The 25,175-nt window shown below is 39.7% G+C and overlaps 1 protein-coding gene across 1 annotated transcript; it reads left to right on the top strand.

Annotated features, from left to right (window-relative positions):
- Nucleotides 1–15,800: 15,800 nt before the first annotated feature.
- LOC307026829 (uncharacterized protein) lies at nt 15,801–20,317 on the top strand. The gene is made up of 4 exons (XM_079694968.1): nt 15,801–17,556; nt 17,829–18,106; nt 18,229–18,563; nt 18,699–20,317. The coding sequence occupies exons 1-4, from the start codon at nt 17,372–17,374 to the stop codon at nt 19,506–19,508; spliced, it is 1,608 nt and encodes a 535-aa protein (XP_079551094.1). The 5' UTR covers nt 15,801–17,371; the 3' UTR covers nt 19,509–20,317.
- The last annotated feature ends 4,858 nt before the right edge of the window (nt 20,318–25,175 follow it).

The following is a 25,175-nucleotide window of genomic DNA, read 5'->3' as shown; positions in this document are numbered from 1 at the left end:
ATCAAAGACCTATCTAACTCCAGGGTGATAGCAGGACACCCCATCTAGTCACTCCGAAGAAAAATCAGGACATTCTGATGTAGAGTTTCAAAATAAAAGTCCTTTGAAATCTCATATATGAGCTATCATCCCTCTCTGTTTAGATGAGAATAAAACAAAAACTCTCCAGTATTAAAGACTCATCTCACTCCAGGGTGATAGCATGACACCCCACCTAGTCACTCAGGGAGAATCAGGAGATTCTGATGTAGAGTTTCAAAATAAAATACCTTTTAAATCTCTATTTTATGAGCTATCATCCCTGTTTTTAGATGAGAATAAAACAAACACTGTCCAGTATCAAAGACCTATCTTACTCCAGGGTGATAGCAGGACACCCCATCTAGTCACTCCGAAGAAAAATCAGGACATTCTGATGTAGAGTTTCAAAATAAAAGACCTTTGAAATCTCATATATGAGCTATCATCCCTTTCTGTTTAGATGAGAATAAAACAACAACTCTCCAGTATCAAAGACTCATCTCACTCCAGGGTGATAGCAGGAAACCCCACCTAGTCACTCAGGGACAATCAGGACATTCTGCTTTAGAGTTTCAAAATAAAATACCTTTGAAGTCTCATATATGAGCTATCATCCCTGTTTTTAGATGGGAATAAAACAAACACTGTCCAGTATCAAAGACAGATCTCAATCCAGGGTGATAGCAGGACACCCCACCTAGTCACTCAGGGAGAATCAGGAGATTCTGATGTAGAGTTTCAAAATAAAAGACCTTTTAAATCTCTATTGTATGAGCTATCATCCCTGTTTTTAGATGAAAATAAAACAAAAACTGTCCAGTATCAAAGACTCATCTCAATCCAGGGTGATAGCAGGACACCCCACCTAGTCACTCAGGGAGAATCAGGACATTCTGATTTATAGTTTCAAAATAAAATACCTTTGAAGTCTCATATATGAGTTATCATCCCTGTTTTTAGATGGGAATAAAACACACACTGTCCAGTATCAAAGACTCATCTAACTCCATGGTGACAGCAGGACATCCCATCTAGTCACTCAGAAAAAATCAGGACATTCTGATCTAGAGTTTCAAAATAAAAGACCTTTGAAATCTCATGTATGAGCTATCATCCCTCTCTGTTTAGATGAGAATAAAACAAAGACTCTCCAGTATCAAAGACACATCTCACTCCAGGGTGATAGCATGACACCCCACCTAGTCACTCAGGGAGAATCAGGAGATTCTGATGTAGAGTTTCAAAATAAAAGACCTTTTAAATCTCTATTGTATGAGCTATCATCCCTGTTTTTAGATGAGAATAAAACAAACACTGTCCAGTATCAAAGACCTTTCTTACTCCAGGGTGATAGCAGGACACCCCATCTAGTCACTCCGAAGAAAAATCAGGACATTCTGATGTAGAGTTTCAAAATAAAAGACCTTTGAAATCTCATATATGAGCTATCATCCCTCTCTGTTTAGATGAGAATAAAACAAAAACTCTCCAGTATCAAAGACTCAACTCACTCCAGGGTGATAGCATGAAACCCCACCTAGTCACTCAGGGACAATCAGGACATTCTGCTTTAGAGTTTCAAAATAAAATACCTTTGAAATCTCATATATGAGCTATCATCCCAGTTTTTAGATGGGAATAAAACAAACACTGTCCAGTATCAAAGACAGATCTCAATCCAGGGTGATAGCAGGACACCCCACCTAGTCACTCAGGGAGAATCAAGACATTCTGATTTAGAGTTTCAAAATAAAATACCTTTGAAGTCTCATATATGAGCTATCATCCCTGTTTTTAGATGGGAATAAAACACACACTGTCCAGTATCAAAGACTCATCTAACTCCATGGTGACAGCAGGACACCCCATCTAGTCACTCAGAAAAAATCAGGACATTCTGATCTAGAGTTTCAAAATAAAAGACCTTTGAAATCTCATGTATGAGCTATCATCCCTCTCTGTTTAGATGAGAATAAAACAAAGATTATCCAGTATCAAAGACACATCTCACTCCAGGGTGATAGCAGGAAACCCCACCTAGTCACTCAGGGACAATCAGGACATTCTGCTTTAGAGTTTCAAAATAAAATACCTTTGAAGTCGCATATGTGACCCGCTCTATCGAAATCAGTCGGAAGTCGCAACGGCTCATTTCAAAATAAACGTGGATTTGAGTAAAAAACTAGTTTTTCGGGGTTTTGGTGTTTTGTTTGATTTCAAATAAACAACGTCTTGGCTTTCAGAATCTGAAACTTTTATTTCCAAAATCAAACGATAAATACATGTTTGAAGCTTGTAATGGGAAGATGACAGCTCTCACGCTGCTCTTCCGCAGCGCTGCCCCCCCTCCCTCCGGCTGACATTATGAATGAAAAGCGTATAGTAATCATGAATAACACGGCAGAGTCCGTGATAGTTTATTTTCATCTGATTTCAAATAAACAAAGTCTTGGCTTTCAGAATATTAAACTTGTTTTGCCAAATTCAGATGATAAATACAACTTTGAAGCTTGTAAAGGCATCATTACGAGCGGAGAACGGAGTAACGTAACGTCACAGCTGGCATAACAACAGCCGGTGTTTCTTGTGAGGGTTTTCCCCGGGAAACCAACACAATACACACAAACGCAAAATACACAAACACACACACACACACACTATATAAACCAACATTATTCCTCGCGACCTTCACCCAGTAAAACGAAAATATTTTTCCTCCGTACTTTGACAATTTATTAGCCGCTAATCAGATCGATGGATTCCAGAGAAGATCAAATCGCAAGACTGTTGAACTCCAACATTGTGAGAGGGACAGCCTCTGATGAGCAATGGGTTCAGCTGATCACTGATTACTTTTTGACGGCACCGGTTGAAGTTTCCCCGTTATCCGGCTCCGATTTAGAGTCAGACAGCCCTGACACTGACAGCAGCCCTCAGACCACGGATGCTGAAGAGGATGAGGACACCACAGAGGAAAAACCACTGCTGAACGACCCGGTGGCTGAGACACTTCAGTCCGTACGGCATTATGTGAGAGAGGACAGCGCTCAAGAGATTGAGAGGGCCCGTGACTACAGGTGTAGCTGTACATTTAATGATGGAGTTCCCTGTTACACCCGTTACACCCCTGAGGAGATGGTCAAGAGATGAGACCAAATGAATGAAATGACTAATGGTAAGTAACGTTATAACGTTATATTATTTAAATACCTTTGACTGTGGTAACGATGTGTGTGTGAGTATGGGTTAGTGTTAAAAACATAACAACAATTAAAATAATGCTCACATAACCACCTACAACTTAAAGTTGGCTAATACTCATTGAAAAATTATTGTGGTGAACATTTTCATAAATGTTTCAACCCTACATTTTATCCACATGGGGAGACATATTTTTTTGGCTACCCCTTAAATCACATGTGGCCCCAGCCTAATTATCTAAAGATTTGCAGAGATAGGCAGCTACAAATGTATTATCTCATGTGAGAGCAGTTTACTCTGGAGTCACTGCCAGACTAGCCTGTACTTATTATTACCCTTTATAATAGATAGAATATGTGTGTATGGGAGTGTGTTTAACATAATACTATAGGCAATGTGTGGGGGGTGGGCCTGTGTGTTCTGTTACACGTTAAAGATTTAAGTTGTGTGTGATGAGTGATTGACACAACACATTATGCAATGTTATATGATTTTCCAGGTGAAAAGCATTTGGTGCTACTTGGAAAGATAAGCTCCAACATAAACCTCTCCAAAGAGACCGCTTGTGCAAAGAGAGGACACCAAAAGGAGCTGAAACAGCAGAGAACGTCCTATTTCTTAGATGGGCACAAAATCTGCCGGGAGACTTTCAAGTTTCTACATGGGTGAGTTTGATTTTGAAAAGGCTACTTCACTTTTGGTAGTGTTACTATTTTCAAATGAAGTGGTAATAAGCCATGCATGAGTTGAACTGAGTTTGACAATAACTGAATAGAAGCAGAATTTACAGCAATAGTAATACATAAATAAATAAATATATATATATATACATGCTTTTACATAATGAAAAAATACAACGACAATGTATATACTACAATGCATACATTAAAGAAAGCCATAAAAAACAATCAAAGACTGATGTTTTAAACCATTCCAGAATTTCTCAAGACAAGCTGACAGGTATCATCAAGTTCTTCAAGGAACATGGCTTGGCCTCAAGGATAAGACGTGGTGGTCGTGTGGTGACCAAAAGGGTGTTGTCCTTTGAAGACATCCAGCGAATTGTACGGTTCATTACCAACTTTGCAGATGTCTTTGCCATGCCACTTCCTGGACGGATTCCAGTGTTTAAGAGGACGGACATCAGTGTTCTACCAACAACTGAGACCAAGTCCTCTGTGTGGCGGAAATACAAGGTTCAGAGAAGGGTGGGTATTTTCTTATATTTTAATCTTGTTTTTTTGGGGGTTTTTTACACGAGGAAACCTCAATGGAAAACTAATGATGAGTAATCTAACAATGCTATATTTGTCTTTAATCACCTTTCCAGGTCACCGTGCTGCTGGCAACAGCACATTTAGGAAGCTGTGGAAGGAGCTGACTCCCAGTGTCATTATTGGGAGGCCGATGACAGACCTATGTTGGTTCTGTCAGAAAAACAACATTGCCATCTACCGCAGCTCCAACTTTCCCGACTGTGTCAAGTCAGCTATGCTCAGGAAGTAGGAAGAACACCTCCGCACCGTGGGGGTGGAGCGTCAGGCTTACCAGGAGATGGTCGCCAGCTGTAAAGAAACAGCTAGAGAGCTGGGTGTCAAATTAGGACCCAACCAACCCTGTAGCAGAGACATCACCATCCACTACAGCTTTGACTATGCACAGCAGGTGAGGTGTGTGAATGTGATGAATGCTGTGATAATCCAGAATGTTTGGAATGTAACAATATGAATATTCACACATTTTTAGAATTAGAGTATAGATCACTCATTAGTTAATTCATCTGTTGGTCTGGTGTTACAGGTTCACTACCCCAGTGACCCTCTCCAGCCCGGGCCCATTTACTTTATGGTTCCCAGGAAGTGTGGACTGTTTGGTGTCTGCTGTGAAGGTGTTCCTCAGTAGGTAAACTACCTCATAGATGAGGCTCATTGCAGCAGCAAGGGTTCCAATGCTGTCATTGCCTACCTCCACCACTTCTTCTCTCAGTATGGGCTTGGGGAGAAACATGTTCACCTGCACTGTGACAACTGCTCTGGTCAGAACAAAAACAGATACCTCCTCTGGTACCTTGCTTGGCGGTGCATGGTGGGACTCCATGAAGATATCTCCCTCAACTTTCTTATTGCTGGCCACACCAAATTTGCACCTGACTGGTGCTTTGGCCTGTTTAAGCAGCAGTTCCGCCGCACACCAGTGTCCTGCCTGAAGGACATCAGCCAGGCTGTCAGGTCCAGTACCGTCACTGGAGTCAACATCCCCCAGCTGGTTGGCAATGAGTCAGGGGAGACCTTCGTCAAAACAGACGACTGGCACAACTTCCTTGCCCCCAGCTTCAGACCGCTTCCAGGTATCAAGAGGTACCATCACCTACGCTTCACCAGTGCCGAGCCTGGAGTGGTCTACGCCAAGGAGTTTGAACGTAAAGAAGAAGAATCCTTCAAGCTGCTACGCACAGGGTGCTTTACTGACCAGGAGGCACGTCCCACTGAACTGACTCCCCCTGGGCTTGATGAAAAACGGCAGTGGTATCTTTTTGAGAAGATCAGAGAGTTCTGCACTGAGGACACCAAAGACATCACCTGCCCCAAACCCTTAACACCTCATCCTTAATGAGTGAGAGTGCATAATACATCAACACTATGTCATTCTTCTATAAATGCTGTAAATATATATTTCAAATTGGTTTTAAGTACTGTTAGCTACTCTGTTGATTGTTTGCTATTTTTATATTGTGTAGTATATTTATCTGTTCTGTTGCTTGCTTCTTTCTCTAAATTAGCTTTTGTGCCAAATGATTCTAATGTTGTTAGAGGTTAACATGCAATCAGTTCATTTAAGTATTTATTCATAGTGTTTTTCATAAAAATTGTATATTGATGATTCTGCACGTGGGTGTGGGTGTGCACGTGAGTACGGGCGTGCACGTGAGTACGGGTGTGCATGTGGTCTGGGTGTGCACATGGCCATGTACATGGGAATAGATGTGTGCGCATAAGCATGTGCTCAAACATGACCAAAATACATACATAAATTGATGAACGTGCACGTGAGTTCGGGAGTGTACGGGAGTGCACGTTGGTACGGCGTGCATGTGTATGTGAGTGCCTTTGTTCCATGTATTGATGTATGAAAGTGACAACAAGAGAACAGTATATTGTGTGTGTGTGTGTGTGTGTGTGTGTGTGTGTGTGTGTGTGTGTGTGTGTGTGTGTGTGTGTGTGTGTGTGTGTGTGTGTGTGTTTTTGTGCAAACAGCTCTAGATGAATTCGTTTTATGGTATGGTTCATTTGAATAAATACCTAAGAAAGTACTGCAAACTTTGAAGGCCTTTTTCTCAAAATCATGGTTCGATGACATTCATTATGTAAAGTGACGTATTTTGCTTAATATTTGGAGGACAAAAACAATATTGATATCATTAGAAAGCTAAGAATCTCATCTTTCCAACAGTGTATCAAACTCAAAATGTGTTTCAGGGTCAATGTGACTGAAAATGATAGAGCAGGTCACATATATGAGCTATCATCCCTGTTTTTAGATGGGAATAAAACAAACACTGTCCAGTATCAAAGACAGATCTCAATCCAGGGTGATAGCAGGACACCCCACCTAGTCACTCAGGGAGAATCAGAACATTCTGATGTAGAGTTTCAAAATAAAAGACCTTTGTAATCTCTATTGTATGAGCTATCATCCCTGTATTTAGATGAAAATAAAACAAAAACTGTCAAGTATCAAAGAATCATCTCAATCCAGGGTGATAGCAGGACACCCCACCTAGTCACTCAGGGAGAATCAGGACATTCTGATTTAGAGTTTCAAAATAAAATACCTTTGAAGTCTCTATTGTATGAGCTATCATCCCTGTTTTTAGATGAGAATAAAACAAACACTGTCCAGTATCAAAGACCTATCTAACTCCAGGGTGATAGCAGGACACCCCATCTAGTCACTCCGAAGAAAAATCAGGACATTCTGATGTAGAGTTTCAAAATAAAAGTCCTTTGAAATCTCATATATGAGCTATCATCCCTCTCTGTTTAGATGAGAATAAAACAAAAACTCTCCAGTATTAAAGACTCATCTCACTCCAGGGTGATAGCATGACACCCCACCTAGTCACTCAGGGAGAATCAGGAGATTCTGATGTAGAGTTTCAAAATAAAATACCTTTTAAATCTCTATTTTATGAGCTATCATCCCTGTTTTTAGATGAGAATAAAACAAACACTGTCCAGTATCAAAGACCTATCTTACTCCAGGGTGATAGCAGGACACCCCATCTAGTCACTCCGAAGAAAAATCAGGACATTCTGATGTAGAGTTTCAAAATAAAAGACCTTTGAAATCTCATATATGAGCTATCATCCCTTTCTGTTTAGATGAGAATAAAACAACAACTCTCCAGTATCAAAGACTCATCTCACTCCAGGGTGATAGCAGGAAACCCCACCTAGTCACTCAGGGACAATCAGGACATTCTGCTTTAGAGTTTCAAAATAAAATACCTTTGAAGTCTCATATATGAGCTATCATCCCTGTTTTTAGATGGGAATAAAACAAACACTGTCCAGTATCAAAGACAGATCTCAATCCAGGGTGATAGCAGGACACCCCACCTAGTCACTCAGGGAGAATCAGGACATTCTGATTTAGAGTTTCAAAATAAAATACCTTTGAAGTCTCATATATGAGCTATCATCCCTGTTTTTAGATGGGAATAAAACACACACTGTCCAGTATCAAAGACTCATCTAACTCCATGGTGACAGCAGGACACCCCATCTAGTCACTCAGAAAAAATCAGGACATTCTGATGTAGAGTTTCAAAATAAAAGAAAATTGAAATCTCATATATGAGCTATCCTCCCTCTCTGTTTAGATGAGAATAAAACAAAAACTCTCTAGTATCAAAGACTCATCTCAATCCAGGGTGATAGCAGGACACCCCATCTAGTCACTCAGGGAGAATCAGGACATTCTGATGTAGAGTTTCAAAATAAAAGACCTTTGAAATATCATATATGAGCTATCATCCCTCTGCATTTAGATAAGAATAAAACAAACACTGTCCAGTATCAAATACTCATTTCCCTTCAGGGTGATAACAGGACACCCCACCTAGTCACTCAGGGAGAATCAGGACTTTCTGATGTAGAGTTTCAAAATAAAAGACCTTTGAAATCTCTATTGTATGAGCTATCATCCCTGTTTCTAGATGAGAATAAAACAAAGACTGTCCAGTATCAAAGACTCATCTCACTCCAGGGTGATAGCAAGACACCCCTTCTAGTAACTCCGAAGAAATCAGGACATTCTGATGTAGAGTTTCAAAATAAAAGTCCTTTGAAATCTCATGTATGAGCTATCATCCCTCTCTGTTTAGATGATAATAAAACAAAGACTCTCCAGTATCAAAGACACATCTCACTCCAGGGTGATAGCATGACACCCCATCTAGTCACTCAGAAAAAATCAGGACATTCTGATCTAGAGTTTCAAAATAAAAGACCTTTGAAATCTCATGTATGAGCTATCATCCCTCTCTGTTTAGATGAGAATAAAACAAAGACTCTCCAGTATCAAAGACACATCTCACTCCAGGGTGATAGCATGACACCCCACCTAGTCACTCAGAAAAAATCAGGACATTCTGATGTAGAGTTTCAAAATAAAAGACCTTTGAAATCTCATATATGAGCTATCATCCCTCTGCATTTAGATAAGAATAAAACAAACACTGTCCAGTATCAAATACTCATTTCCCTTCAGGGTGATAACAGGACACCCCACCTAGTCACTCAGGGAGAATCAGGACTTTCTGATGTAGAGTTTCAAAATAAAAGACCTTTGAAGTCTCATATATGAGCTATCATCCCTGTTTTTAGATGAGAATAAAACAAACACTGTCCAGTATCAAAGACCTATCTTACTCCAGGGTGATAGCAGGACACCCCATCTAGTCACTCCGAAGAAAAATCAGGACATTCTGATGTAGAGTTTCAAAATAAAAGACCTTTGAAATCTCATATATGAGCTATCATCCCTTTCTGTTTAGATGAGAATAAAACAACAACTCTCCAGTATCAAAGACTCATCTCACTCCAGGGTGATAGCAGGAAACCCCACCTAGTCACTCAGGGACAATCAGGACATTCTGCTTTAGAGTTTCAAAATAAAATACCTTTGAAGTCTCATATATGAGCTATCATCCCTGTTTTTAGATGGGAATAAAACAAACACTGTCCAGTATCAAAGACAGATCTCAATCCAGGGTGATAGCAGGACACCCCACCTAGTCACTCAGGGAGAATCAGGACATTCTGATTTAGAGTTTCAAAATAAAATACCTTTGAAGTCTCATATATGAGCTATCATCCCTGTTTTTAGATGGGAATAAAACACACACTGTCCAGTACCAAAGACTCATCTAACTCCATGGTGACAGCAGGACACCCCATCTAGTCACTCAGAAAAAATCAGGACATTCTGATGTAGAGTTTCAAAATAAAAGAAAATTGAAATCTCATATATGAGCTATCCTCCCTCTCTGTTTAGATGAGAATAAAACAAAAACTCTCCAGTATCAAAGACTCATCTCAATCCAGGGTGATAGCAGGACACCCCATCTAGTCACTCAGGGAGAATCAGGACATTCTGATGTAGAGTTTCAAAATAAAAGACCTTTGAAATATCATATATGAGCTATCATCCCTCTGCATTTAGATAAGAATAAAACAAACACTGTCCAGTATCAAATACTCATTTCCCTTCAGGGTGATAACAGGACACCCCACCTAGTCACTCAGGGAGAATCAGGACTTTCTGATGTAGAGTTTCAAAATAAAAGACCTTTGAAATCTCTATTGTATGAGCTATCATCCCTGTTTCTAGATGAGAATAAAACAAAGACTGTCCAGTATCAAAGACTCATCTCACTCCAGGGTGATAGCAGGACACCCCTTCTAGTAACTCCGAAGAAATCAGGACATTCTGATGTAGAGTTTCAAAATAAAAGTCCTTTGAAATCTCATGTATGAGCTATCATCCCTCTCTGTTTAGATGATAATAAAACAAAGACTCTCCAGTATCAAAGACACATCTCACTCCAGGGTGATAGCATGACACCCCATCTAGTCACTCAGAAAAAATCAGGACATTCTGATCTAGAGTTTCAAAATAAAAGACCTTTGAAATCTCATGTATGAGCTATCATCCCTCTCTGTTTAGATGAGAATAAAACAAAGACTCTCCAGTATCAAAGACACATCTCACTCCAGGGTGATAGCATGACACCCCACCTAGTCACTCAGGGAGAATCAGGAGATTCTGATGTAAAGTTTCAAAATAAAAGACCTTTTAAATCTCTATTTTATGAGCTATCATCCCTGTTTTTAGATGAGAATAAAACAAACACTGTCCAGTATCAAAGACCTATCTTACTCCAGGGTGATAGCAGGACACCCCATCTACTCACTCCAAAGAAAAATCAGGACATTCTGATGTAGAGTTTCAAAATAAAAGACCTTTGAAATCTCATATATGAGCTATCATCCCTCTGTATTTAGATAAGAATAAAACAAACACTGTCCAGTATCAAATACTCATTTCCCTTCAGGGTGATAACAGGACACCCCACCTAGTCACTCAGGGAGAATCAGGACTTTCTGATGTAGATTTTCAAAATAAAAGACCTTTGAAATCCCTATTGTATGAGCTATCATCCCTTTTTTTAGATGAGAATAAAACAAAAACTGTCCAGTATCAAAGACACATCTCAGTCCAGGGTGATAGCAGGACACCGCACCTAGTCACTCAGGGACAATCAGGACATTCTGCTTTAGAGTTTCAAAATAAAATACCTTTGAAGTCTCATATATGAGCTATCATCCCTGTTTTTAGATGGGAATAAAACAAACACTGTCCAGTATCAAAGACTCATCTAAGTCCATGGTGATAGCAGGACACCCCATCTAGTCCCTCAGAAAAAAACAGGACATTCTGATATAGAGTTTCAAAATAAAAGACCTTTGAAATCTCATATATGAGCTATCATCCCTGTTTTTAGATGAGAATAAAACAAACACTGTCCAGTATCAAAGACCCATCTCACTCCAGGGTGATAGCATGACACCCCACCTAGTCACTCAGGGAGAATCAGGAGATTCTGATGTACAGTTTCAAAATAAAAGACCTTTGAAATCTCTATTGTATGAGCTATCATCCCTCTCTGTTTAGATGAGAATAAAACCAAAACACTCCAGTATTAAAGACTCATCTCACTCCAGGGTGATAGCAGGACACCCCACCTAGAGAACCCAGAAAAGATCAGGACATTCTGATGTACAGTTTCAAAATAAAAGACATTTGAAATCTCTATTGCATGAGCTAGCATCCCTGTTTTTAGATGAGAATGAAACAAAAACTGTCCAGTATCAAAGACTCATCTCACTATAGGTTTATAGCAGGACACCCCTTCTAGTCACTCCGAAAACAAATCAGGACATTCTGATGTAGAGTTTCAAAATAAAATACCTTTGAAATATCATATATGAGCTATCATCCCTCTCTGTTTAGATGAGAATAAAACAAAAACTCTCCAGTATCAAAGACGCATCTCACTCCAGGGTGATAGCAGGACACCCCACCTAGAGAACTGAGAAAACATCAGGACATTCTGATGTAGTGTTTCAAAATAAAAGACCTTTGACATCTCTATTGTATGAGCTATCATCCCTGTTTTTAGATGAAAATAAAACAAAAACTGTCCAGTATCAAAGACGCATCTCACTCCAGGGTGATAGCAGGACACCCCACCTAGTCACTCAGGGAGAATCAGGACATTCTGATTTAGAGTTTCAAAATAAAATACCTTTGAAGTCTCATATATGAGCTATCATCCCTGTTTTTAGATTGGAATAAAACAAACACTGTCCAGTATCAAAGACTCATCTAACTCCATGGTGATAGCAGGACACCCCATCTAGTCACTCAGAAAAAATCAGGACATTCTGATGTAGAGTTTCAAAATAAAAGAAAATTGAAATCTCATATATGAGCTATCCTCCCTCTCTGTTTAGATGAGAATAAAACAAAAACTCTCCAGTATCAAAGACTCATCTCAATCCAGGGTGATAGCAGGACACCCCATCTAGTCACTCAGGGAGAATCAGGACATTCTGATGTAGAGTTTCAAAATAAAATACCTTTGAAGTCTCATATATGAGCTATCATCCCTGTTTTTAGATGGGAATAAAACACACACTGTCCAGTATCAAATACTCATTTCCCTCCAGGGTGATAACAGGACACCCCACCTAGTCACTCAGGGAGAATCAGGACTTTCTGATGTAGAGTTTCAAAATAAAAGACCTTTGAAATCTCTATTGCATGAGCTATCATCCCTGTTTTTAGATGAGAATAAAACAAAAATTGTCCAGTATCAAAGACGCATCTCACTCCAGGGTGATAGCAGGACACCCCACCTAGTCACTCAGGGAGAATCAGGACATTCTGATTTAGAGTTTCAAAATAAAATACCTTTGAAGTCTCATATATGAGCTATCATCCCTGTTTTTAGATTGGAATAAAACAAACACTGTCCAGTATCAAAGACTCATCTAACTCCATGGTGATAGCAGGACACCCCTTCTAGTCACTCAGAAAAAATCAGGACATTCTGATGTAGAGTTTCAAAATAAAAGACCTTTGAAATCTCATATATGAGCTATCATCCCTCTGCATTTAGATAAGAATAAAAAAAACACTGTCCAGTATCAAATACTCATTTCCCTTCAGGGTGATAACAGGACACCCCACCTAGTCACTCAGGGAGAATCAGGACTTTCTGATGTAAAGTTTCAAAATAAAAGACCTTTGAAGTCTCATATATGAGCTATCATCCCTGTTTTTAGATGAGAATAAAACAAAAACAGTCCAGTATCAAAGACTCATCTAACTCCAGGGTGTAGCAGGACACCCCACCTAGTCACTCAGGGAGAATCAGGACATTCTGATGTAGACATTCAAAATAAAAGACCTTTGAAATCTCTATTGTATGAGCTATCATCCCTCTCTGTTTAGATGAGAATAAAACAAAGACTCTCCAGTATCAAAGACACATCTCACTCCAGGGTGATAGCATGACACCCCACCTAGTCACTCAGGGAGAATCAGGAGATTCTGATGTAGAGTTTCAAAATAAAAGACCTTTTAAATCTCTATTGTATGAGCTATCATCCCTGTTTTTAGATGAGAATAAAACAAACACTGTCCAGTATCAAAGACCTATCTTACTCCAGGGTGATAGCAGGACACCCCATCTAGTCACTCCAAAGAAAAATCAGGACATTCTGATGTAGAGTTTCAAAATAAAAGACCTTTGAAATCTCATATATGAGCTATCATCCCTCTCTGTTTAGATGAGAATAAAACAAAAACTCTCGAGTATCAAAGACTCATCTCACTCCAGGGTGATAGCAGGAAACCCCACCTAGTCACTCAGGGACAATCAGGACATTCTGCTTTAGAGTTTCAAAATAAAATACCTATGAAGTCTCATATATGAGCTATCATCCCTGTTTTTAGATGGGAATAACACAAACACTGTCCAGTATCAAAGACAGATCTCAATCCAGGGTGATAGCAGGACACCCCACCTAGTCACTCAGGGAGAATCAGAACATTCTGATCGATAGTTTCAAAATAAAAGACCTTTGAAATCTCATGTATGAGCTATCATCCCTCTCTGTTTAGATGAGAATAAAACAAAGACTCTCCAGTATCAAAGACACATCTCACTCCAGGGTGATAGAATGACACCCCACCTAGTCACTCAGGGAGAATCAGGAGATTCTGATGTAGAGTTTCAAAATAAAAGACCTTTTAAATCTCTATTGTATGAGCTATCATCCCTGTTTTTAGATGAGAATAAAACAAACACTGTCCAGTATCAAAGACCTATCTTACTCCAGGGTGATAGCAGGACACCCCATCTAGTCACTCCGAAGAAAAATCAGGACATTCTGATGTAGAGTTTCAAAATAAAAGACCTTTGAAATCTCATATATGAGCTATCATCCCTCTCTGTTTAGATGAGAATAAAACAAAAACTCTCCAGTATCAAAGACTCATCTCACTCCATGGTGACAGCAGGACACCCCATCTAGTCACTCAGAAAAAATCAGGACATTCTGATCTAGAGTTTCAAAATAAAAGACCTTTGTAATCTCTATTGTATGAGCTATCATCCCTGTTTTTAGATGAGAATAAAACAAACACTGTCCAGTATCAAATACTCATTTCCCTTCAGGGTGATAACAGGACACCCCACCTAGTCACTCAGGGAGAATCAGGACCTTCTGATGTAGAGTTTCAACATAAAAGACCTTTGAAGTCTCATATATGAGCTATCTTCCCTGTTTTTAGATGAGAATAAAACAAAAACAGTCCAGTATCAAAGACTCATCTAACTCCAGGGTGTAGCAGGACACCCCACCTAGTCACTCAGGGAGAATCAGGACATTCTGATGTAGACATTCAAAATAAAAGACCTTTGAAATCTCTATTGTATGAGCTATCATCCCTGTTTTTAGATGAGAATAAAACAAACACTGTCCAGTATCAAAGACCCATCTCACTCCAGGGTGATAGCAGGAAACCCCACCTAGTCACTCAGGGAGAATCAGGAGATTCTGATGTAGAGTTTCAAAATAAAAGACCTTTTAAATCTCTATTGTATGAGCTATCATCCCTGTTTTTAGATGAAAATAAAACAAAAACTGTCCAGTATCAAAGACTCATCTCAATCCAGGGTGATAGCAGGACACCCCACCTAGTCACTCAGGGAGAATCAGGACATTCTGATTTATAGTTTCAAAATAAAATACCTTTGAAGTCTCATATATGAGTTATCATCCCTGTTTTTAGATGGGAATAAAACACACACTGTCCAGTATCAAAGACTCATCTAACTCCATGGTGACAGCAGGACATCCCATCTAGTCACTCAGAAAAAATCAGGACATTCTGATCTAGAGTTTCAAAATAAAAGACCTTTGAAATCTCATGTATGAGCTATCATCCCTCTCTGTTTAGATGAGAATAAAACAAAGACTCTCCAGTATCAAAGACACATCTCACTCCAGGGTGATAGCATGACACCCCACCTAGTCACTCAGGGAGAATCAGGAGATTCTGATGTAGAGTTTCAAAATAAAAGACCTTTTAAATCTCTATTGTATGAGCTATCATCCCTGTTTTTAGATGAGAATAAAACAAACACTGTCCAGTATCAAAGACCTATCTTACTCCAGGGTGATAGCAGGACACCCCATCTAGTCACTCCGAAGAAAAATCAGGACATTCTGATGTAGAGTTTCAAAATAAAAGACCTTTGAAATCTCATATATGAGCTATCATCCCTCTCTGTTTAGATGAGAATAAAACAAAAACTCTCCAGTATCAAAGACACATCTCACTCCAGGGTGATAGCAGGAAACCCCACCTAGTCACTCAGGGACAATCAGGACATTCTGCTTTAGAGTTTCAAAATAAAATACCTTTGAAGTCTCATATGTGACCCGCTCTATCGAAATCAGTCGGAAGTCGCAACGGCTCATTTCAAAATAAACGTGGATTTGAGTAAAAAACTAGTTTTTCGGGGTTTTGGTGTTTTGTTTGATTTCAAATAAACAACGTCTTGGCTTTCAGAATCTGAAACTTTTATTTCCAAAATCAAACGATAAATACATGTTTGAAGCTTGTAATGGGAAGATGACAGCTCTCACGCTGCTCTTCCGCAGCGCTGCCCCCCCTCCCTCCGGCTGACATTATGAATGAAAAGCGTATAGTAATCATGAATAACACGGCAGAGTCCGTGATAGTTTATTTTCATCTGATTTCAAATAAACAAAGTCTTGGCTTTCAGAATATTAAACTTGTTTTGCCAAATTCAGATGATAAATACAACTTTGAAGCTTGTAAAGGCATCATTACGAGCGGAGAACGGAGTAACGTAACGTCACAGCTGGCATAACAACAGCCGGTGTTTCTTGTGAGGGTTTTCCCCGGGAAACCAACACAATACACACAAACGCAAAATACACAAACACACACACACAAACACTATATAAACCAACATTATTCCTCGCGACCTTCACCCAGTAAAACGAAAATATTTTTCCTCCGTACTTTGACAATTTATTAGCCGCTAATCAGATCGATGGATTCCAGAGAAGATCAAATCGCAAGACTGTTGAACTCCAACATTGTGAGAGGGACAGCCTCTGATGAGCAATGGGTTCAGCTGATCACTGATTACTTTTTGACGGCACCGGTTGAAGTTTCCCCGTTATCCGGCTCCGATTTAGAGTCAGACAGCCCTGACACTGACAGCAGCCCTCAGACCACGGATGCTGAAGAGGATGAGGACACCACAGAGGAACAACCACTGCTGAACGACCCGGTGGCTGAGACACTTCAGTCCGTACGGCATTATGTGAGAGAGGACAGCGCTCAAGAGATTGAGAGGGCCCGTGACTACAGGTGTAGCTGTACATTTAATGATGGAGTTCCCTGTTACACCCGTTACACCCCTGAGGAGATGGTCAAGAGATGAGACCAAATGAATGAAATGACTAATGGTAAGTAACGTTATAACGTTATATTATTTAAATACCTTTGACTGTGGTAACGATGTGTGTGTGAGTATGGGTTAGTGTTAAAAACATAACAACAATTAAAATAATGCTCACATAACCACCTACAACTTAAAGTTGGCTAATACTCATTGAAAAATTATTGTGGTGAACATTTTCATAAATGTTTCAACCCTACATTTTATCCACATGGGGAGACATATTTTTTTGGCTACCCCTTAAATCACATGTGGCCCCAGCCTAATTATCTAAAGATTTGCAGAGATAGGCAGCTACAAATGTATTATCTCATGTGAGAGCAGTTTACTCTGGAGTCACTGCCAGACTAGCCTGTACTTATTATTACCCTTTATAATAGATAGAATATGTGTGTATGGGAGTGTGTTTAACATAATACTATAGGCAATGTGTGGGGGGTGGGCCTGTGTGTTCTGTTACACGTTAAAGATTTAAGTTGTGTGTGATGAGTGATTGACACAACACATTATGCAATGTTATATGATTTTCCAGGTGAAAAGCATTTGGTGCTACTTGGAAAGATAAGCTCCAACATAAACCTCTCCAAAGAGACCGCTTGTGCAAAGAGAGGACACCAAAAGGAGCGGAAACAGCAGAGAACGTCCTATTTCTTAGATGGGCACAAAATCTGCCGGGAGACTTTCAAGTTTCTACATGGGTGAGTTTGATTTTGAAAAGGCTACTTCACTTTTGGTAGTGTTACTATTTTCAAATGAAGTGGTAATAAGCCATGCATGAGTTGAACTGAGTTTGACAATAACTGAATAGAAGCAGAATTTACAGCAATAGTAATACATAAATAAATAAATATATATATATATACATGCTTTTACATAATGAAAAAATACAACGACAATGTATATACTACAATGCATACATTAGAGAAAGCCATAAAAAACAATCAAAGACTGATGTTTTAAACCATTCCAGAATTTCTCAAGACAAGCTGACAGGTATCATCAAGTTCTTCAAGGAACATGGCTTGGCCTCAAGGATAAGACGTGGTGGTCGTGTGGTGACCAAAAGGGTGTTGTCCTTTGAAGACATCCAGCGAATTGTACGGTTCATTACCAACTTTGCAGATGTCTTTGCCATGCCACTTCCTGGACGGATTCCAGGGTTTAAGAGGACGGACATCAGTGTTCTACCAACAACTGAGACCAAGTCCTCTGTGTGGCGGAAATACAAGGTTCAGATGCAGGAGAAGGGTGGGTATTTTCTTATATTTTAATCTTGTTTTTTTGGGGGTTTTTTACACGAGGAAACCTCAATGGAAAACTAATGATGAGTAATCTAACAATGCTATATTTGTCTTTAATCACCTTTCCAGGTCACCGTGCTGCTGGCAACAGCACATTTAGGAAGCTGTGGAAGGAGCTGACTCCCAGTGTCATTATTGGGAGGCCGATGAGAGACCTATGTTGGTTCTGTCAGAAAAACAACATTGCCATCTACCGCAGCTCCAACTTTCCCGACTGTGTCAAGTCAGCGAAGCTCAGGAAGCAGGAAGAACACCTCCGCACCGTGGGGGTGGAGCGTCAGGCTTACCAGGAGATGGTCGCCAGCTGTAAAGAAACAGCTAGAGAGCTGGGTGTCAAATTAGGACCCAACCAACCCTGTAGCAGAGACATCACCATCCACTACAGCTTTGACTATGCACAGCAGGTGAGGTGTGTGAATGTGATGAATGCTGTGATAATCCAGAATGTTTGGAATGTAACAATATGAATATTCACACATTTTTAGAATTAGAGTATAGATCACTCATTAGTTAATTCATCTGTTGGTCTGGTGTTACAGGTTCACTACCCCAGTGACCCTCTCCAGCCCGGGCCCATTTACTTTATGGTTCCCAGGAAGTGTGGACTGTTTGGTGTCTGCTGTGAAGGTGTTCCTCAGCAGGTAAACTACCTCATAGATGAGGCTCATTGCAGCAGCAAGGGTTCCAATGCTGTCATTGCCTACCTCCACCACTTCTTCTCTCAGTATGGGCTTGGGGAGAAACATGTTCACCTGCACTGTGACAACTGCTCTGGTCAGAACAAAAACAGATACCTCCTCTGGTACCTTGCTTGGCGGTGCATGGTGGGACTCCATGAAGATATCTCCCTCAACTTTCTTATTGCTGGCCACACCAAATTTGCACCTGACTGGTGCTTTGGCCTGTTTAAGCAGCAGTTCCGCCGCACACCAGTGTCCTGCCTGAAGGACATCAGCCAGGCTGTCAGGTCCAGTACCGTCACTGGAGTCAACATCCCCCAGCTGGTTGGCAATGAGTCAGGGGAGACCTTCGTCAAAACAGACGACTGGCACAACTTCCTTGCCCCCAGCTTCAGACCGCTTCCAGGTATCAAGAGGTACCATCACCTACGCTTCACCAGTGCCGAGCCTGGAGTGGTCTACGCCAAGGAGTTTGAACGTAAAGAAGAAGAATCCTTCAAGCTGCTACGCACAGGGTGCTTTACTGACCAGGAGGCACGTCCCACTGAACTGACTCCCCCTGGGCTTGATGAAAAACGGCAGTGGTATCTTTTTGAGAAGATCAGAGAGTTCTGCACTGAGGACACCAAAGACATCACCTGCCCCAAACCCTTAACACCTCATCCTTAATGAGTGAGAGTGCATAATACATCAACACTATGTCATTCTTCTATAAATGCTGTAAATATATATTTCAAATTGGTTTTAAGTACTGTTAGCTACTCTGTTGATTGTTTGCTATTTTTATATTGTGTAGTATATTTATCTGTTCTGTTGCTTGCTTCTTTCTCTAAATTAGCTTTTGTGCCAAATGATTCTAATGTTGTTAGAGGTTAACATGCAATCAGTTCATTTAAGTATTTATTCATAGTGTTTTTCATAAAAATTGTATATTGATGATTCTGCACGTGGGTGTGGGTGTGCACGTGAGTACGGGCGTGCACGTGAGTACGGGTGTGCATGTGGTCTGGGTGTGCACATGGCCATGTACATGGGAATAGATGTGTGCGCATAAGCATGTGCTCAAACATGACCAAAATACATACATAAATTGATGAACGTGCACGTGAGTTCGGGAGTGTACGGGAGTGCACGTTGGTACGGCGTGCATGTGTATGTGAGTGCCTTTGTTCCATGTATTGATGTATGAAAGTGACAACAAGAGAACAGTATATTGTGTGTGTGTGTGTGTGTGTGTGTGTGTGTGTGTGTGTGTGTGTGTGTGTGTGTGTGTGTGTGTGTGTGTGTGTGTGTTTTTGTGCAAACAGCTCTAGATGAATTCGTTTTATGGTATGGTTCATTTGAATAAATACCTAAGAAAGTACTGCAAACTTTGAAGGCCTTTTTCTCAAAATCATGGTTCGATGACATTCATTATGTAAAGTGACGTATTTTGCTTAATATTTGGAGGACAAAAACAATATTGATATCATTAGAAAGCTAAGAATCTTATCTTTCCAACAGTGTATCAAACTCAAAATGTGTTTCAGGATCAATGTGACTGAAAATGATAGAGCAGGTCACATATATGAGCTATCATCCCTGTTTTTAGATGGGAATAAAACAAACACTGTCCAGTATCAAAGACAGATCTCAATCCAGGGTGATAGCAGGACACCCCACCTAGTCACTCAGGGAGAATCAGAACATTCTGATGTAGAGTTTCAAAATAAAAGACCTTTGTAATCTCTATTGTATGAGCTATCATCCCTGCATTTAGATGAAAATAAAACAAAAACTGTCAAGTATCAAAGAATCATCTCAATCCAGGGTGATAGCAGGACACCCCACCTAGTCACTCAGGGAGAATCAGGACATTCTGATTTAGAGTTTCAAAATAAAATACCTTTGAATTCTCTATTGTATGAGCTATCATCCCTGTTTTTAGATGAGAATAAAACAAACACTGTCCAGTATCAAAGACCTATCTAACTCCAGGGTGATAGCAGGACACCCCATCTAGTCACTCCGAAGAAAAATCCGGACATTCTGATGTAGAGTTTCAAAATAAAAGTCCTTTGAAATCTCATATATGAGCTATCATCCCTCTCTGTTTAGATGAGAATAAAACAAAAACTCTCCAGTATTAAAGACTCATCTCACTCCAGGGTGATAGCATGACACCCCACCTAGTCACTCAGGGAGAATCAGGAGATTCTGATGTAGAGTTTCAAAATAAAATACCTTTTAAATCTCTATTTTATGAGCTATCATCCCTGTTTTTAGATGAGAATAAAACAAACACTGTCCAGTATCAAAGACCTATCTTACTCCAGGGTGATAGCAGGACACCCCATCTAGTCACTCCGAAGAAAAATCAGGACATTCTGATGTAGAGTTTCAAAATAAAAGACCTTTGAAATCTCATATATGAGCTATCATCCCTTTCTGTTTAGATGAGAATAAAACAACAACTCTCCAGTATCAAAGACTCATCTCACTCCAGGGTGATAGCAGGAAACCCCACCTAGTCACTCAGGGACAATCAGGACATTCTGCTTTAGAGTTTCAAAATAAAATACCTTTGAAGTCTCATATATGAGCTATCATCCCTGTTTTTAGATGGGAATAAAACACACACTGTCCAGTATCAAAGACTCATCTAACTCCATGGTGACAGCAGGACACCCCATCTAGTCACTCTTAAAAAATCAGGACATTCTGATCTAGAGTTTCAAAATAAAAGACCTTTGAAATCTCATATATGAGCCATCATCCCTCTCTGTTTAGATGAGAATAAAACAAAGATTCTCCAGTATCAAAGACACATCTCACTCCAGGGTGATAGCATGACACCCCACTTAGTCACTCAGGGAGAATCAGGAGATTCTGATGTAGAATTTCAAAATAAAAGACCTTTTAAATCTCTATTGTATGAGCTATCATCCCTGTTTTTAGATGAGAATAAAACAAACACTGTCCAGTATCAAAGACCTATCTCACTCCAGGGTGATAGCAGGATACCCCATCTAGTCACTCCGAAGAAAAACAGGACCTTCTGATGTAGAGTTTCAAAATAAAAGACCTTTGAAATCTCATATATGAGCTATCATCCCTCTGTATTTAGATAACAATAAAACAAACACTGTCCAGTATCAAATACTCATTTCCCTTCAGGGTGATAACAGGACACCCCACCTAGTCACTCAGGGATAATCAGGACTTTCTGATGTAGATTTTCAAAATAAAAGACCTTTGAAATCCCTATTGTATGAGCTATCATCCCTTTTTTTAGATGAGAATAAAACAAAAACTGTCCAGTATCAAAGACACATCTCAGTCCAGGGTGATAGCAGGACACCGCACCTAGTCACTCAGGGACAATCAGGACATTCTGCTTTAGAGTTTCAAAATAAAATACCTTTGAAGTCTCATATATGAGCTATCATCCCTGTTTTTAGATGGGAATAAAACAAACACTGTCCTGTATCAAAGACTCATCTAAGTCCATGGTGATAGCAGGACACCCCATCTAGTCCCTCAGAAAAAAACAGGACATTCTGATGTAGAGTTTCAAAATAAAAGACCTTTGAAATCTCATATATGAGCTATCATCCCTGTTTTTAGATGAGAATAAAACAAACACTGTCCAGTATCAAAGACCCATCTCACTCCAGGGTGATAGCATGACACCCCACCTAGTCACTCAGGGAGAATCAGGAGATTCTGATGTACAGTTTCAAAATAAAAGACCTTTGAAATCTCTATTGTATGAGCTATCATCCCTCTCTGTTTAGATGAGAATAAAACCAAAACACTCCAGTATTAAAGACTCATCTCACTCCAGGGTGATAGCAGGACACCCCACCTAGAGAACCCAGAAAAGATCAGGACATTCTGATGTACAGTTTCAAAATAAAAGACATTTGAAATCTCTATTGCATGAGCTAGCATCCCTGTTTTTAGATGAGAATGAAACAAAAACTGTCCAGTATCAAAGACTCATCTCACTATAGGTTTATAGCAGGACACCCCTTCTAGTCACTCCGAAAACAAATCAGGACATTCTGATGTAGAGTTTCAAAATAAAATACCTTTGAAATCTCATATATGAGCTATCATCCCTCTCTGTTTAGATGAGAATAAAACAAAAACTCTCCAGTATCAAAGACGCATCTCACTCCAGGGTGATAGCGGGACACCCCACCTAGAGAACTGAGAAAACATCAGGACATTCTGATGTAGTGTTTCAAAATAAAAGACCTTTGACATCTCTATTGTATGAGCTATCATCCCTGTTTTTAGATGAAAATAAAACAAAAACTGTCCAGTATCAAAGACGCATCTCACTCCAGGGTGATAGCAGGACACCCCACCTAGTCACTCAGGGAGAATCAGGACATTCTGATTTAGAGTTTCAAAATAAAATACCTTTGAAGTCTCATATATGAGCTATCATCCCTGTTTTTAGATTGGAATAAAACAAACACTGTCCAGTATCAAAGACTCATCTAACTCCATGGTGATAGCAGGACACCCCATCTAGTCACTCAGAAAAAATCAGGACATTCTGATGTAGATTTTCAAAATAAAAGAAAATTGAAATCTCATATATGAGCTATCCTCCCTCTCTGTTTAGATGAGAATAAAACAAAAACTCTCCAGTATCAAAGACTCATCTCAATCCAGGGTGATAGCAGGACACCCCATCTAGTCACTCAGGGAGAATCAGGACATTCTGATGTAGAGTTTCAAAATAAAAGACCTTTGAAATATCATATATGAGCTATCATCCCTCTGCATTTAGATAAGAATACAACAAACACTGTCCAGTATCAAATACTCATTTCCCTTCAGGGTGATAACAGGACACCCCACCTAGTCACTCAGGGAGAATCAGGACTTTCTGATGTAGAGTTTCAAAATAAAAGACCTTTGAAATCTCTATTGTATGAGCTATCATCCCTGTTTCTAGATGAGAATAAAACAAAGACTGTCCAGTATCAAAGACTCATCTCACTCCAGGGTGATAGCAGGACACCCCTTCTAGTAACTCCGAAAAAATCAGGACATTCTGATGTAGAGTTTCAAAATAAAAGTCCTTTGAAATCTCATGTATGAGCTATCATCCCTCTCTGTTTAGATGATAATAAAACAAAGACTCTCCAGTATCAAAGACACATCTCACTCCAGGGTGATTGCATGACACCCCATCTAGTCACTCAGAAAAAATCAGGACATTCTGATCTAGAGTTTCAAAATAAAAGACCTTTGAAATCTCATGTATGAGCTATCATCCCTCTCTGTTTAGATGAGAATAAAACAAAGACTCTCCAGTATCAAAGACACATCTCACTCCAGGGTGATAGCATGACACCCCACCTAGTCACTCAGGGAGAATCAGGAGATTCTGATGTAAAGTTTCAAAATAAAAGACCTTTTAAATCTCTATTTTATGAGCTATCATCCCTGTTTTTAGATGAGAATAAAACAAACACTGTCCAGTATCAAAGACCTATCTTACTCCAGGGTGATAGCAGGACACCCCATCTACTCACTCCAAAGAAAAATCAGGACATTCTGATGTAGAGTTTCAAAATAAAAGACCTTTGAAATCTCATATATGAGCTATCATCCCTCTGTATTTAGATAAGAATAAAACAAACACTGTCCAGTATCAAATACTCATTTCCCTTCAGGGTGATAACAGGACACCCCACCTAGTCACTCAGGGAGAATCAGGACTTTCTGATGTAGATTTTCAAAATAAAAGACCTTTGAAATCCCTATTGTATGAGCTATCATCCCTTTTTTTAGATGAGAATAAAACAAAAACTGTCCAGTATCAAAGACACATCTCAGTCCAGGGTGATAGCAGGACACCGCACCTAGTCACTCAGGGACAATCAGGACATTCTGCTTTAGAGTTTCAAAATAAAATACCTTTGAAGTCTCATATATGAGCTATCATCCCTGTTTTTAGATGGGAATAAAACAAACACTGTCCAGTATCAAAGACTCATCTAAGTCCATGGTGATAGCAGGACACCCCATCTAGTCCCTCAGAAAAAAACAGGACATTCTGATGTAGAGTTTCAAAATAAAAGACCTTTGAAATCTCATATATGAGCTATCATCACTGTTTTTAGATGAGAATAAAACAAACACTGTCCAGTATCAAATACCCATCTCACTCCAGGGTGATAGCATGACACCCCACCTAGTCACTCAGGGAGAATCAGGAGATTCTGATGTACAGTTTCAAAATAAAAGACCTTTGTAATTTCTATTGTATGAGCTATCATCCCTGTATTTAGATGAGAATAAAACCAAAACACTCCAGTATTAAAGACTCAT

Source organism: Notothenia rossii (genome assembly GCF_949606895.1).
Source record: "Notothenia rossii genome assembly, contig: scaffold_24, whole genome shotgun sequence".
Taxonomy (NCBI): Eukaryota; Metazoa; Chordata; class Actinopteri; order Perciformes; family Nototheniidae; genus Notothenia; species Notothenia rossii.
The sequence above is the reverse complement of the archived record's forward strand: the minus strand, read 5'-3'. Positions and strand labels throughout refer to the sequence as shown.